The sequence below is a fragment of the Macrobrachium nipponense genome, chromosome 2 (genome assembly GCF_015104395.2).
Source record: "Macrobrachium nipponense isolate FS-2020 chromosome 2, ASM1510439v2, whole genome shotgun sequence".
Taxonomy (NCBI): Eukaryota; Metazoa; Arthropoda; class Malacostraca; order Decapoda; family Palaemonidae; genus Macrobrachium; species Macrobrachium nipponense.
Genome location: NC_087201.1, coordinates 21,458,247 through 21,475,383, shown reverse-complemented (window position 1 = coordinate 21,475,383; position 17,137 = coordinate 21,458,247). Strand labels below are relative to the sequence as shown.

General features: G+C 41.3%; 1 protein-coding gene across 1 annotated transcript in view; it reads left to right on the top strand.

The window, feature by feature from the left end:
- Positions 1-17,137, top strand: part of LOC135220476 (A-kinase anchor protein 9-like) — a 465,336-nt gene that overhangs the window by 143,031 nt on the left and 305,168 nt on the right. Inside the window, 1 exon segment of the mRNA XM_064257603.1 lies at positions 15,334-15,456. Coding sequence (XP_064113673.1) covers positions 15,334-15,456 — 123 coding nt within the window.

Here is a 17,137-nt window from a genome sequence, read left to right as displayed (position 1 = left end):
TGCAACCATTATTACAACCTTGCCATGTCTATGAATTTCAGTGGCCACTTTTAGGCTATATTCTGCTTGAATCATGGTTTAGTCAGACTGTCCTGTGGGATCCTGTGGGGCTTAGCTGCAAAGCTAGGTGGACTCAACTATAATCCTGATTAAAAGCATAAGCATCTCTGCAGCTTAGGCTAGGTGGTGACTGACTGATCATACTGCTTGTTCTTCTCAGGCTAGGCTAACATATGACTAATTCTAACATGGCTGCTACCATCAGCAGGTCATGTCTTGTCTTAATCGCCAAATATTACAACAATCCTTCAATTTTCACAGACACTAAATACCCAGATCACTGGTCACAGCACCATTTTTTACGACTCACGTTGAACTAAGTAGAGCATTTCAAATCTCAAGGAATTGTATAGTCTAAAGTGAATTGAAATGTATTAACCAAATTGCAGCCTAAGTTTATACTTTGTGACACAAATTACTTCACTCATTCTAGATAACATTCAAGATATTACATTACGTTGTGTTTAATATCACTCTAACGCTGACTGGACGTATTTTACGTCTACATTTTTTGTCTCCCGTGTGCCGACTGGACGTATTTTACGTCGACTTACAAAAGTTTTTTTTTAAATTCGCGGAAAAATACTTATAGGCCTACCAGCCTAAAACTTTTGAATCACGCGCCTTGGGGGATGCTGGGAGTTCACGGATCAAGGTGTTGTTTTGTTTACAATCGTTACGCAGCGCAAGCGCGAATTTCTTTCTTGCCGCACTTAAAAGTATCTGTGACACATCTCGGAAATTATTTCATCACTTTGACATAATTTTTGTACCATTGTAAATTAGCCGTTACATGAAGTATTATATGTGAAAATGTGCACATTTTTATGTAGAATACAACAATAAAATAATCATGATTGTAGCTTTTATCAGTTTTGAGATATTTTCATATAAATAACGATAATTGCCAAAATTTCAACCTTCGGTCAATTTGACTCTACCGAAATGGTCGAAAAACGCAATTGTAAGCTAAAACTCTTATATTTTAGTAATATTCAATCATTTACCTTAATTTTGCAACTAATTGGAAGTCTCTAGCACAATATTTCGATTTATGGTGAATTTATGAAAAAACTTTTTCCTTACGTCCGCGCGGTAACTCTTCCGAAAAAAATCATACATGCGATTGTGGTAATGTTTGCACCATTTTAAAATTAGCCGTTATATAAAGTTTTATATATGGGAATGTGCGCAATTTTATGCACAATACAACTAAAAACAACCCATGGTTGTAGCTTTTATCAGTTTTGAGATATTTTCATATAAATAACGATAATTGCCAAAATTTCAACCTTCGGTCAACTTTAACTCTACCTAAATGGTGGAAAACGCAATTGTAAGCTAAAACGCTTATATTCTAGTAATATTCAAGCATTTACCTTCATTTTGCAACAAATTGGAAGTCTCTAGCACAATATTTCGATTTATGGTGAATTTATGAAAAAAATAACATTTTCTTTACGTCCGCGCGGTAACTCTTCCGAAAAAATCATACGTGCGATTGTGGTAATGTTTGCACCATTTTAAATTAGCCGTTACATAAAGTTTTATATATGAAAATGTGTGCAATTTTATGTAGAGTACAACAAAAAATAATTGAAGGTTGTAGCTTTTCTCATTTTTGAAATATTTGCATATAAATCACGATAAATAGAAAAAAACCACGTTCGGTCAACTTTGACTCTACCAAAATGGTCGAAAAACGTAATTGTAAGCTAAAACTCTTATAGTCTAGTAATATTCAGTCATTTATCTTCATCTTGAAACAAATTCGAAGTCTCTAGCAAAATATTTAGATTTATGGTGAATTTTTAAAAAAATCTTTCCTTCCCTCCGCGCGCGGATTCTCCGCCACAAATCTCCGAAATGCGTACATACCATTCTCGGAATATTTGCTCCGTTTCATATTAGGCATTTCATATAGTTTTATATATGAAAATGTGCGCAATTTCATGTAGAATAAAACGAAAAATATTTGAAGGTTGTAGCTTTTCTTATTTCTGAAATAATTGCATATAAAAAATATATATATAAAATAATTCGACATTCGGTCAACTTTAACTCGTCAGATATGGTCGAAAACTGCAATTGTAAGCTAATACTCTTACAGTATAGTAATATTCAATCATTTGTCTTCATTTTGAAAGAAATTGGAAGTCTCTAGGACAATATTTAGATTTATGGTGAATTTTTGAAAAAATATTTGTTTACGTCCGCGCGTTACGAATTCATGCATTATTTTGTGATAATATTTTCTCTGTGTTGCTTTTATCGTTTTACAATGTGTTATATACCAAAATGATCGCAATTTAGTGTAAATTACAAAAAAAAGTAACTTGTTACCTTTAACCGTTTTGCGCACAGCGCGATTTGAATACAATTATATATGAAATTTCGTTTTTGCGCTATCATATATCGCATTATTTATATATAATAATGATAATTTTATTCATTTCTGATGGTTGCATACTAAACTTCAGCCAATGACAAAAAAGGAGCCAAAAATGAACTCTTAATCTTGAAAACTAAGCGCGTTGTGATATTTTGAAAAAAATATTTTTTCCGCTTCTGCGCTCACTTTGAAACACCTCCGGCACACGGGAGACAATTTTTTTTTTACCGCTTCGGCGTAAGAGGGTTAAGGTCAGAGAGCAAGAACTTCACCCTACTGCCTCAGTTTGTTCAAGGGAGAATGAATGTTCTAGCAGATGTTCTCAGTTGAAAGGATCAAATAATTGCGATTGAGTGGGCCATACACCCAGAGGTGTGCAACAAGTTGTGGAAACTGTTTGGGTCCCCCTTCTTAGACCTATCTGCAACCAGATGGAATCATCATCTGGCGGTGTATTGGTCACCTGTTCCTGGCTTTGGTGGTAAATGCCATGTTATTGGAGTGGTTAGGTCTAGACTGTTATGCTTTTTCCCCGTTTCCTATGATAATAAAAGTCATCAGTAAGCTAGACAATTCTGTCAGTTGTCACATGACCTTGATTACCCCTTGGTGGCCTAGGAAGGTCTGGTTTCCAGAATTGCTTCGGTGGTTGATAGATCTGCCCAGTCTTCTCCCTGTCAGGAAGAATCTCCTGAAGAAACCAAGGGAGGCAAGGTATCATCACAAGCCCCAAATGCCATAGCTGACTGTGTAGAGACTGTCCTGTCCACCATCTCCTTCGAGCTTGAGACTTCTCGAGAACTTGTACATAGGCAGTTATCAGTGCCAGGAGGGATTCCACAAATTGGATCTGCCAACACAAGTGGTATGTGTATAGATGCTGGTGTCAAGGTAAGGGGCTTTCCAGCACCCGCACCTCTATAAAAATACATTATTAAGTTTATATTTTTTCTCAGGCATGAGAAAAAGTTCTCAGTAGCAGTCATTAAAGGCTATTGAGCCAAGTTGGCTTCTGTTCTTAGACATGTAGGCCTGCGTCTGTCTAAGGACAAAGATATCAAAAATATCATTAGAGGTTGTCAGCAGGATGTTCCCAGGTGTATGATGCCCTCTTTATTTTGGAACCTAGATGTTGTTCTGAGGTTTCTCTTGTTACCACCTTTTGAATCGTTGGAACAGGCCTCATTGAGAGACCTTTCCTTAGTGGCTTTGGTGAATGAAATACAAGCTTTGTCTTTTAGGGCTGAACCCTTGCGTAGAACACTGTCCCTACTGAGTTTGGAATCTTTGGTACTCAATGAGATGATTCCCTTTTGTTCCATGTGAGGGCTTTAAGGATTTATCTGAATTGCACGAAAGACATCAGGGCTAATGTAAAGAGTCTCTTGTAGCGTCTCGAAACCAGACCTTCCAATGGTTAAAAATATAATGCACTTTTTCATTCGGTCCTTGGTGAAGGACTCTCATACAAAATTGGACCTTAATTTGTTATCTACCTCAAGGTAAAGCCACATGACATTGTAGTGATGGCTATATCTTTGAGTATTTGGAAAAACTTATCCGTAGAGGAAGTTATCGAGGCTGCTCAATGGCATTGTAATTTTGTTTTTGCAATGAATTATCTTTGCAATGTAGAAATTTGATAAGTTTTCTGCAGAGCATGAGCTCCTCCATTTGCATTTTGTTAGAAAGCTTAGAGGTACTCATGGTTGAGTATGGGAAGTGTACCCTCATGTCTGTAGGTACTACATTACACTAATACCCTGAACTTGTGCTATTTGAATTGCACTAATTCACAGACACACAAACTTCTCATTGGAACCTAATTAATTGGCATACATGAGTTTTTCACAGACACGCAAGCATTTGCAAATCCTCAAGAAACCCTGCAAAAAGTGTTTGTTTAATTTTTATGTAATTTATAAGTATTCAGGCTTTTATGTGTAAATTAAATAACATTAAATAATAAAAATAATAATTCTCTCTCTCTCTCTCTCTCTCTCTCTCTCTCTCTCTCTCTCTCTCTCTCTCTCTCTCTCTCTCTCTCCTCTCTCTCTCTCTCTCTGTCACTTAGATCAGAGAATTTTTTAGTACATGTATATGTTTATTTGTTTTGTATGATAAATAAATGATTTACCAAATAATGAGTACTAATTTTCAAACATAAATAATAATAATAATAATAATAATAATAATAATAATAATAATAATAATTACTAATAATAGTATAACTGTAATTGCAAAATTCATATGTGATACGTATTTTAAAATAAACAAACTTTTCCCTTATCTTTTGTTTAGCTGTTGAAGAGAAGCTGGAAGGCAAAGCTGTCAAACATGTCAATAAATATGACAGGATGAGGGAGGGTTGCTGATAAGTGGGTCAAAAGATTCATACGTTATTCTCTCTCTCTCTCTCTCTCTCTCTCTCTCTCTCTCTCTCTCTCGTCTCTCTCCTCTCTCTCTCTCTCTCTCTCTCGTCTCTCTCTCCTCTCTCTCTCTCTCTCTGTGTGTTCTTTACCTGTACAGTAAATAATATTAAATTGATCTAATTATACCTGTACCATCTACAAACTGTAACTGTGCCATTCTGAACCACAGACACATAACTAAGAGTAACATTAGTCCAATTATAAACCACTGATTGTTCATGAAAAGGAATTTCAGAACAAAGAAAAAGAGAGAATAACGAAGTTCTAAAAAACGAGGTTGCTAAGATTTTTACGCCAACCATTTACATATCTCTAAAATGTCACTAACTTTGATTTAATTTAAAAGCTAGCTTAATACTTAGGGACCATGGTTAGGGTCATATTTAAGTGTTTAAACTTTAGAAATAAGCATTTATTAGCATTTTTTGAGACCAATGCCAAACTTAGACGAAACTTCACCTTGTGCGAGGGGATCTGGAACCTAACCTCACATAAGTTCATGGGATGACTGTAGTTGTTTATCCATTGTTGGTCTGCTGGGTCTTTGGCACAGTAACCCTACCCTCCCTTCTGAAGGGGGCATCCTCTAAAGAGACCTCAGGTATCGTCATAATAAGGTTCTTGTACCTGAGTGACAATATCTCAAGGCAGCAGTAATAGCCGGTGGTGTTTGGTGTCACTAGCTAAGCACTCACTTATTTGTACATATTTGTATTGTATTAAGTAGTCTTAAAAGGGCCTGCTGATTTTCACTTTGTCCACCTCCATGTTAAAGCTTTGATTTTTAAATATTTACCTCTCTATAATATTGGTGGCCCTCCCTACCTCCCCACATGTAAAGTGGACAGAAGGAAACTGACCAGCTATGTATAGGTGTTTGTACCTATTGTTCCCATGGGGAGGGTGAGCTGGGGAAGTAGATGGATAGAAACAGATATATTCATATAAACCAAGTGTTCTTATTTTTTGTTTCAATGTGTTGAACTATCGCTGGGTGTTGAAATAAAAACTACATAATGGAGAGGTACCTAATTATTTAAAAAATAAATCCTAGATTAAGTAGATATATATTTTTCTTTTTAGGTAGAATTATGTTAAAGACCTTGTAGCATCAGTGTATTTTGTTGTTTATTTTATAAAAGTTGTTTTGGTCAAGCAAAGTGCAATTTTATGCTTTTGAATTCTTGCTCTTCTTTGCCTTTGGTAGATAGACCAACTCCCCATAGTTTTACTACCTAATTAGAAGTTATTGCTAATAATATGTATTCATTTATATACTCACTCAAGATATGAGTACATAATTATTGCATTTTTTTTTTATTATTGAATGAAAAATGATAGAATGAGTAAATTATTGGTTCTTCTCATTTCTTTGAGTAATTTCTTCAGATATTTTTGGGGAAATTAATTATTTTAAGGATGTTAAGTGTCAGTATGTACTTCCAATACAAGGTTTGACTTTAGCTTATTGAAAAAAGTACCTCAGAGTAATAAAAAAAAATTTAATTTGGAAATTTACTACAAGTAGTAATGTTTAAACTGTATGATAGGTTAATCATAATTTAACCCCATCATATCTCAGAGCATCTGGATTTCTCATTCTCTGGGTTCCTTCTCACAATCACTGCTCTCTGACTGACGGATTATCGAGCAATAGAAATGTTTCTATGATCCCAGGGGTTAAACATATCCGACAATTTCCAATTTTGGGCTTTACGTAACATCTTTGATACTACCATACTTGAATTGAAATTCAGCCATTAAAAGTAATGGTTTGCGTATTGTGAAAAAAATGTAGTGTTCCCTTTGAAGCAAAGTTAACCTTTTTTTACAAACCCATTTTAATACTTATGCAAAATTTTTAACCTTTGTCCTGTGTTCTCTCTGTGGAGATGCAACACATGAGGCATTATTCTGTTTTAACACCTGGAAACTGATGTATCTGCCATGGATTTGCATTATTTACCTATCACAAGTAACACCTTTTTCAGAATTGGTCTCTATGGCCTGTGGTTTACTGTAAGTAATGGGGTTTTAACTTTTTTTTTTTGTTTGTTTTTTTTTTTTTTTTTTTAATTACATCTCGGCAAATTTATGAAATGTAACAAAATTCTTCTTAAAAAAAATGTACTTAGAAAGCTGATTCCTCGTATGCTTGCAAGTTTCAAAATTTACATCAGGATGAACTTAGAAATCAGGTAGCACTATAAGCTGAATGACATACAGTACAGTTTTGTACATGAACTTCCCTGCCAGATATATACTTAGCTTAGGTCTCTGACGTCACGACAGAAAATTCAAAACTCGCGGCACACGCTACAGGTAGGTCAGGTGATCTACCTACCCGCCGCTGGGTGGGGGGGCGGGGGTGTAAGAACCAGTCCCCCTTTCTTGTCAGATTATTTTCTGTCGCCGGCTAGACAACACCTGTTGTTCAGTCCTTACGATAGTTAAATTCTTTCTCGTTGCCGACGAATTGGATTTTGGTGAAGTACCCTTTGTTTGTTGGCTTGGCATATGCTTTTTGGATTGTTATTTGGATTTTTCTTTTGGATTTCTCTTAGAATTAATAATCATGGATGATTCTGAAGTTAAGAAACTACTTTATTAGGGTTTGTTCAGTGAAGGAATGTAAAGTAAGACTTCCTAAAAAGCTGCATTAGATCCTCACTCTGTATGTACGTCGTGTAGAGGGAATGAATGCTCTTTTATTAACCCTTGCAAGAGTGTGAGAATTTGGATGAGGATGGTTGGAAGGCTCTTTCTCTTATGTGAGAAAGTTAGAGAAGGATAGGGCGCGCAAGGCTTCTTCAAGGAGCTCTAGTTGATCGAGGTGAGTGAGATTGACGCTGAGAAACCCTGTAGTAGAAGTAGTTCCTTCTCCAGTTTCAGCCCCTGCGCCCAGCTTTGAACCCGAAGATTCGTTTTCGGAAGTTGCTTCCGGGAGAGCCTCGATCAGGAGTAAGGAGAGCTTCGCTCGCTCTCGACAAGGTAAGAGTGATAGTGCAAGTGATCAGTGCAGTGCCCCTAGTGCAGTGGAGGGTGCGTCTGACCGCTCACTAACGCTTCCAGGCTTAGACCTCTTCCAGACTCCAGACCCAGTGGAGGAGGAAAGTCGAAAGCCGCAGGAAGGTTAGGGAGAACCCCCACCGGTCAGGCGTCCCTTGGCCAGATCCTGTTGCTCGTTCCCAGGCAACTGCCTTGGATCGAGCCAAGAAGGAGTTATTGCGCCAGTGCTTCTCGTCATCTTCGTCGCCTTCTCCTAAGCGTAGATGGAGCGCCTCGGAGTCGTCTCGCCCTCTCAAGAGGCCCTGGAAAGCTCCTTGCGCCCTTCCTTCCAGCCCCGAATCCTTCGCGGAAGAACCAGAAGTGGAACGCAAGAGAGCCAAGAATTCTTCTGTTTACGCCTTCTTCCTGTTCGGTCTTGGACTTCGTCGCTTGTAGAGGAATTTAAGAGGTTTCCTGCGCGCATCCTGGCGGGTCTGCAGGCGCAGATTACGGCTTTAGCTGATTCTATTGCCGGGACTTCTCATCGTCGGAAGGACGCCTCGCTTCCGGTGAAGAAGTCTAAGAACGTCCCTTCTGCTAGCTCTCCTCCGGCTAGAGAAGTTTTTGAGCCTCGTAGCAGGAAGTCAGAAGTGCGGACTGAAGTTCGGGATCAATCTCCGAGTAGGCTCTCCTCTCTCCCCAGCAAGAGTATTGAGCATGTCAGGCGTAAGGAGCCGGACAGGCTCTCTCCTCAGGATTTCCGCTCCTCTTCAGTTAGGCGTCAAGAGCTTGACAGACGTCAAGAGCTCGTTATCGTCAAGGAGCGAATGAAGAGTTCTTCGCCGGTGGTTGCCGCTCCTTTTGACGGACGCTCGGAGCCTAGTAGGTGCCAAGAGCCTAGTAGGCGCCAAGAGCCTTGTAGGCGCCAGTGGAAGCATTCCTCTCCGTTGGATCACTCCCGATTGGATAGGCGCTCAGAGCCTTGTAAGTGCCGTGCTTCGGACAGGGACTCCTCTGTGGATGTTTTCTCTCCCCGTGGCAGGCGTCAAGAGCCTGGTAGGGGTTTTGAGTCTGATAGGCACCAAGAGCCTGGCAGGCGTATTGAGGATGGCAGGCGCCAAGAGCCTAGCAGGCGCAGAGAGCCTGATAAGGGCTCTCCCTTGTCCAGGCGCTCATCTGTGGAATTAGACTTTGTTTCCGACAGGCGAGCTTCCACTAGTAGGCGCTCTCCTAGCAGGCGCTCCCCAAGTAGGCGCTCTCCTAGTAGGCGCTCCCCAAGTAGGCGCTCTCCTAGTAGGCGCTCTCCAAGTAGGCGTTCTCCTAGTAGGCGCTCTCCTGGTAGGCGTTCTCCAAGTAGGCGCTCTCCATGTAAGCGCTCTTCCAGTGGGGGCTCTCCATGTAGGCGCTCTCCCAGTGGACATTCTCCCAGTAGGCGCTCGCCTAGTAGGCGCTCTCCAAGGAATAGCTCTCCTCCTGGCAGTAGAACTTCTAAACGTCATTCTTCTGAAGAATATCTTGGGGATTCTGAGGAAGATTTGCCCAAGGATGCTTCAGTTTCTTCATACAAGAGACTGACCGACCTCCTCTTGCAAGATTTTGGGGAGTCTCTTTTGGCCGTTGCTCCTCCGTCACCTCCGTCCTTATTTTCAACGACCAATACGACTAAGAAGTCTTCAGTCGTTAAGATGAAACCGACAGTGTCGATGAAGAAGGCTCTTAAGAACTTTGACAACTGGTTGGTATCGAAGGAAGAGAAAGGCAAGACCGTATTTTCTTTTCCCCCGTCCAAACTTACGGGTAAGATGGGGTTCTTTGGTACGAGTCAGGAGAGCCCTTGGGTCTGACTCTCCCTCTTCAGCAGACTCGGACTTCTCTTCGTTGGTTGATTCCGCACGTCGCTCGGCGCTTAATTCTGCGAAGACGACGTGGGGTATGAGCGAGTTGGATCACCTTCTGAAGGGAATGTTCCGAGTCTTAGAAGTTTTTAAACAATCTTGACTGGACCCTTGGAGTCATGGCTAGAGGACTCAAGATCAAGACACTCTTTCACCTGAAGACCTTCACGCAGTGCGTCTTGTATGGACAAGGCAGTGAGAGACGGATCCGGGGAGATAGCTTCCCTTTTTGGCGCAGGAGTAGTAAAGAAGAGGGCCGTTTTCTGCTCCTTTCTTACCAAGGCTGTTTCTCATGCACAGAGGGCTTCCCTGTTGTATTCCCAACTTTCTCCGCAACTCTTCCTGAAGAAGATAATTAATGACATCTCCAGCTCGTTGTCAGCAAAAGCGACAGGATATGCTGGCTCACTCAGCTAGAATCCCGAAACCTTCGTTCCAACAGAAAATGAAGAAGGAAACTCAGAGTAGGCAAGAGCCCTTTCGAGGAGGCCCTTCGTCCCGCTCTTCTTCCTCCAGAGGTTCGAGACCACCTAGAAGAGGAAGGACCTTCGCTCAGTCAATTAGGGCCAAGAAGTAGCTCGCGTGTCCTCCAGACAACTGTGGGTGCCAGACTTCTGAACTTTGCAGAAGTCTGGGCACGAAAGGGGGCGGACAACTGGTCCCTCGCTATCATCAAGAGGGGATACCTCATTCACTTTATCTCGAGACCACCTTTGACCACCACTCCAAGGGAACTGGTGGCCAAATACAAAGACCCACTAATGAATCAAGCCCTTGCTCTAGCAGTAGAGCTGATGTTGGAGAAAGAGGCAATAGAGATGGTACAGGACCCTCTTTCCGCGGGTTTCTACAACCGTCTGTTCCTAGTTCCCAAGAACTCAGGAGGATGGAGGCCGGTTCTGGACGTAAGCGCCCTGAACGTCTTTGTGAAGAAGAGGAAGTTCGCTATGGAGACGACTTCATCAGTCTTAGCAGCTCTTCGTCCCGGGGACTGGATGGTGTCACTGGACCTTCAGGACGCTTACTTCCACGTGCCGATCCATCCTTCTTCTCGCAAATTTCTAAGATTCATGTGGGGAGGGAAACGTTTTTTCAGTTCAGGGCCCTATGCTTCGGCCTTTCCACAGCCCCCCAAGTCTTCACTGGGCTGATGAATAAACGTTGCTCAGTGGCTTCATCTCGAGGGAGTGAGGATTTCCCTCTACTTGGACGATTGGCTAATCAGGGCCAAGTCCAAGGAGAAATGTCTGGAGGACTTGCGAGTAACGTTGAATCTAGCAGCTTCTCTGGGTTTGCTAGTGAATTTCGAGAAGTCACAGCTAATCCCCAGTCAAGAGCGTATCTATCTGGGGATTCTGATGGCTTCTCAGGTTTTTTTCGGGCGTATCCTTCCCCAGAGAGGATAACCCGAGGTTCGGAGAAGGTAGCAATCTTTCTAGAGAAAGATGTATGCCCAGCGAGGGAGTGGATGAGTCTGTTGGGGACACTCTCCTCGCTGGAGCAATTCGTTTTCTCTAGGGAGGTTGCACCTCAGACCCCTACAGTTCTTCCTGACGAGGCACTGGAACCGAGGATCTCAAGGTCTAGACTTTGCGTTCAAGATTTCGCAAGAGATAAAGGAGGATCTACGTTGGTGGCTAGACCCTCTACTGTTCAAGGAAGGCCTTTCCTTGCAGGTTCGGAACCCCAGCCTAGTGTTTTTATGCAGACGCATCGGACATAGGTTGGGGAGCTACTCTCGGGTCGAGAGAAGTGTCAGGCACCTAGATGGGGGATCAGGTGTCCTGGCACATCAACAAGAAAGAGCTAACAGCGAGTTTGGTTCGCTCTCAAAACCTTCGAACCCCTCGTAAAGGGAAAGTCAGTTCAGATCAACTCGGACACCACCAAGCCTGGCTTACATTCGGAAACAGGGGGGACTCACTCTTTCTCCCTGTACGAGACAGCGAGATCGCTCCTCCTGTGGTCGGAGGAAAAGGAAGATAAGTCTTCTCACCAGGTTAGTACAGGGAGAAAGAAATGTCAGAGCGGATCTGCTAAGCAGAAGGAATCAAGTCCTTCCCTCAGAGTGGACTCTGCACTCGGACGTATGCCAGGAGCTGTGGAGGACATGGGGCAGGCCCCATCTCGATCTTTTTGCGACCTCCAGGAATGCGAGGATAGATCTATACTGCTCCCCTATTGCGGACCCAAGAGCAGTGGCAATAGATGCATTCCTGATGGATTGGAAAAACCTGGATCTTTACGCGTTCCCGCCTTTCAAGATTCTAGGGGAAACGCTAAGGAAGTTCGCAGCTTCAGAGGGAGCAAGGATGACTTTGATAGCTCCGTTCTGGCCCGCCCCCACGACTGGTTCACAGAAGTACTGGAATGGCTGGTGGATGTTCCAAGATCCCTACCACTAAGAGTCGATCTGCTCAAACAGCCCCACTTCGACAGGTTTCACAAAAACCTCCCTGCTCTCAGTCTGACTGGATTCAGACTATCAAGAGTCTGCCTCCAGAGCTAACGGGCTTTTCGGCAAAGTCTGCAAGGGTCTATTGCCAATGCACGTAGACTTCCACATCTAGATCTACCAGTCGAAGTGGGATGTTTTTCACGTTGGTGCAGGACTCATAAAGTTTCCTCCTCCAGTACCTCTGTGACTCAGTAGCAGATTTCCTTATCTTCCTGAGGGAAAAAATGTGGGTAGTAGTCTCCACCATCAAGGGCTACAGGAGCATGCTTTCCTCAGTTTTTCGTCATAGAGGATTAAACATATCCGAAGACAAGGACCTCCATGACTTAATCAAATCATTTGAGACGGTTAAAAGAACCTCCTGCTTAGTTCCTAGCTGGAATCTAGACGTTGTGCTGCTCTTCCTGAGGTCCTCAAGATTCGAACCTCCCCATACAGCTTCGTCACGGAGACCTTTCGATGAAGACACTTTTTCTCTGTGCGTTAGCTTCAGCGAAGAGAGTCAGCGAGGCGGCAGGCTCTAGAAGGTGAGGTAGGTTTCCAAGGAGGCTCCGCGGTTTGCTCTTTTCTTCCGGCTTTCCTAGCCAAGATGAAAACCCTTCTTCACCATGGCCCAGGAGCTTCGAAATTAAAAGGCTTATCCTCCTTAGTTGGGACAGAAGAGAGATCTCTTTGCCCGGTGAGAAGCCTGAAATTTTATCTTCAGAGGAAGAGAAGACTTGCTGCTAATGAGAGCAATCTCTGGTGCTCTGTAAGGGACCCCAGTAGGCCCTTATCTAAAAAATGCCCTCTCATTCTTATCAGGAATGTTATTAGAGAAGCCCACACATCGTGCAGTCAGCAACAGTTTTAGTCTTCTGAAAGTCAAGGCGCACGAAGTAAGGGCCATCGCGACGTCCCTTTTCTTTGGGCTTTCAAGAAGAATATGTTCATTGCAAAAACCTCATGAAGGCCACTTTTGGAGGTGTGAATCAGTCTTCTCCAATCACTACCTAAAGACGTATCGATTACGTATGAAAAGTGTTTTGGGCTAGGCCCTTTCGTATCGGCGGATTCAGTGCTGGGGCAGGGAGCTGAAACACATCACCTTTTTAATCTTTTTCCCTGTTAGTTTTGATATTGAGTTTTTGGTGTACGAAGGAGGTTGCAGGAGGCAGCTCCGCTTTTCGTATATAATATTTGTATTGGTTAGGTGATCGGGCGTGCTTGAGGCTCCTTGCGGTGGTAGTGATAGGCTCTTGGCATGTAAGCTGGTTGATCCCCATTGACCAGACCCTGTTTGGATTCTGCCAAGTAAGTGGACTCAGTTCCCATTGGTAGACCCAAGAGTTCTTCAGCCATAGGTCACGCCCTCGCTGAGACTCTTTAGGCAACGCAGACTAATAGACAGTAACTATGAAGTCTTCTGCCTAAATCAGGTAAGAACCAAAGGGTTTATATTTTATTCCTTTAACATGTGTGTCCCCACTTTCTAGGTGAGTATGTGTCTCTTTCCCTCCACCAAGGGTGACAATTAGCTAAGTATATATCTGGCAGGGAAGTTCATGTACAAAAATGATATTGTTAGTATACAATAAAGTTTTGTACATACTTACCTGGCAGATATATACGATTGATTTGGCCCGCCCACTCCCCTCAGGAGACAGGTGAAAGAAAATAATCTGACAAGAAAGGGGGACTGGTTCTTACACCCGCCACCCAGCGGCGGGTAAGGTAGATCACCTGACCTACCTGTAGCGTGTGCCGCGAGTTTTGAATTTTCTGTCGTGACGTCAGAGACCTAAGCTAAGTATATATCGGGCAGGTAAGTATGTACAAAACTTTATTGTATACTAACAATATCATTTTTAATGATATATACGTATACAGTGAACCAGGATATATTCTAATCTTGAAAATTAAAAGAAATAGGGTGCCAGTTCAAGAGCAATAAAGGACATGTCTTACGTTTTATTGCTCATTATTATTGGAAAACCTTGCGACAGTTGGCACTGTTGAACAGTTGGTATTGTTTTTCTATCTTGACAACTTGACAAAATGACTGGTTACAAGGTTTTTCATTTATATATGTGGCAGAGTATACATAACTGTAGTCAGCGGTCAGGAGCCCATTTGTTGAGTAGGCAGTCCCAAGTTATTGGCAGACCTGGTCAATGGTGATCTGGTTTTATGGCACTTGGCTAGTGCCATAAAATCGGCAATTTGTGGCACCATAAATCGCCGAGTTCCATAATAAAATACAGGCAGTCCCTGGGTTACGACGAGGGTTCCATTCTTGAGACACGTTGTAAGCCGAAAATCGTCGTAAGCCAGAACATCATCAAAAATCCTAAGAAAACCTTACTTTCAATGCTTTGGGTGCATTCATAACTATGTAAAGTGCATCCTTATTGCATTTTTCATAAAAAAAACTTCAAATATTGATTATTTTGCATTTTTGGTATAATATTTCTTCTGCTAGATGAGCGTTGTAGGCGTCATAACCCTGGAACATGCGTCGTAAGCCGAACCCGTGGTAACCCGGGTATTGCCTGTACCTAAAGGAGACGTCATTAACCGGTTATCGACGCCGTTAACCAGATATCAGCGCCATAAGCGCCATATATCACCAAGTTTTGGTTAATGGCAGTTTTTGCTTATCGGCACCCTGCTGATAACTAGAGACTGCCTGTACTTGGGAAGATTTGGCAGAAAATAGTAAGGGGGGATGGGCACTGATTTCTTTTTTCTGTTTGAATAGACTGTATGTACTTGGAAACTACATTAATATTTGTTGATAATAACTTAATCTAACTTTTATGGTAATGGTTCAGTTGTAATCTAACTTTATGGTAATGGTTCAGTTGCGAGGTAACTTAGTACTAAAACCTCATACCATTAGAAAAATAATGACCTTAGACTTTAGTGTTTTCTAGTTTTCCCTGTAGATGGAAAGTAAGGTTTTACCATATTAAATAAAAATTTTTCCTCTATATGATTGTTTGTCAACTAAGTAGGGATAGCGTATAAGAATTTATGTTGCTGAAGACAGATGTATGCCTTGCTGAGATATAGTGCAATTTGGGGCATTTGTATAATACACTTCTTATGCATGCTTCTGGGAGCTAGATGGCCTTAGATGACGAAGTTCTTCAGCTTCACACTCGCGCAGAACGTGACCTTTCACACAGATCAGAAAGTTCTTATGTCTCTTGCTCTCAACTAGATAACATCAAGATACAGGTTACTCAGGTATTAAAAGTTTTTCAAGGTTTGCTTTTATTCTGCTTTTTTGGTAATATTCTTGAAAAAGCTTATGTTAATTATGAGCATGATTGAGCTTAAAGTTGTTTTGTGTGTTTTTTTGTGTGGTAGCAAGATGGAAAAGTTTGTTGGCCTGTCGATGAATATTTGTTCATCACAAACTCATTACTTTTACATTAGTTTCTTTGTGTTGCATGGAAATCCCAGACACCTTTTCATAAGAAAGAAGAGTTGCTCTTCCTCGTAGGTTACTGCATGTGCATATTGTTACCCAGTGTTTCAGTTGTATATCACCTTATCATGTCTGTTTGCCAATAGGTTCGGAGTTTGCAGTTTCTCCAAGGGTTGGGTTTGTGGTAAGGATTGCTGTTTAATTTTGTCATCATTGCCATTTTTATTCATGTTCTCATCATTTCTGTCCTTTCTTGCTATGAAATCCTTATTTTGCTTTCATAGTGTGCTTTGAATTGATAATATTTACAGTGCTTTTCAGTGAATTTCTGAAGCATAGGGATTTTCTTCAACAGGCTAGAGGTAATTGAGTGACCTCCCATGTCTATAACTACACTCTTCTGTTACTTTTTCTTTGTGTGTTGGCTCCTGTGCATTCACAAACTTTTGGTTATTTCCCTGGTACTGTAAAATTTTGTTCAGATTTTTGGTGTTGGTGTTACCAAGATCATTTTCCAAGTTATCTTCTGCTTCCATGTTTCCAATAACAAAAAGGCCAAGGTGCTCTATATATCATAAGTAATAAGGTTTTCATGGCATCACAAAGAACAAAGCCAAACTTGTCAAAAATGTCTTGAATCTGACTCTTACCTGAACTGGAAGCTTACTTTTGGTTCTTGAAGACTGAATGGGAATAGTTCAACTGTATCAATTATTTCTCTGTTTTTAAATTTGTCAGTCAAGAATGAATTTGCAATTAAATACCTCTGACAAAAAAGGGAAAAATAGTAGATGCTCATTCCAGGATTCAAGTTTGGTACCTGCTGGTAGGTTAAGCAATTTCTGTTCTAAATAATTATGTTCCAACTGTAAATTGCAGACAAAGAAGCTCAGTAATGGCTTGCATTTTTATTAATTAGCAACATGTCTATCAGTATCAATTGAGGAGTGATACCTTGGGAGACATGGTCTCAAAGTGAACCATAAAAGTATTGTTAGGCTCCATTCTCATGGTTATTAATGTTGACTCTATGTGCCAATCTGACTTTTCACTCTTGGTAAACTAGTATACATTTATAAATGTCTAAACAGACATCTTATAGTGGTATAGCTAAACAATTTTTAAACTTATTGTTTTATTACTTTTTTCATGGTTCTGTTGACTGATCATCAGTTTTAATTCATTAACAAAATTTACAAGATTTGTATTCAAGATATTGGCTGGTTACCTTCTCAGCCCCTTGTTAAGCAAGGGGTTTACTTAAAGTAGGAACGACTAGATGGGGGAAGAATATCTGGTATCTCCTGCGAACGAGAGGGGTTTCTCACAAAGCAGTGTTGGAAATGTCTAGTTATCTCATAAGGTCTTCTACAGCCATGTCCCAAGGAAAGATGGGTCATCTACTGGGATTGGTGTTGTCAATGGGATTTTTCTCCAGTTGGAGCTATTATTCAACAAGTAGCAGACTTTCTTATTTTCAAACATCTAACTCACCTG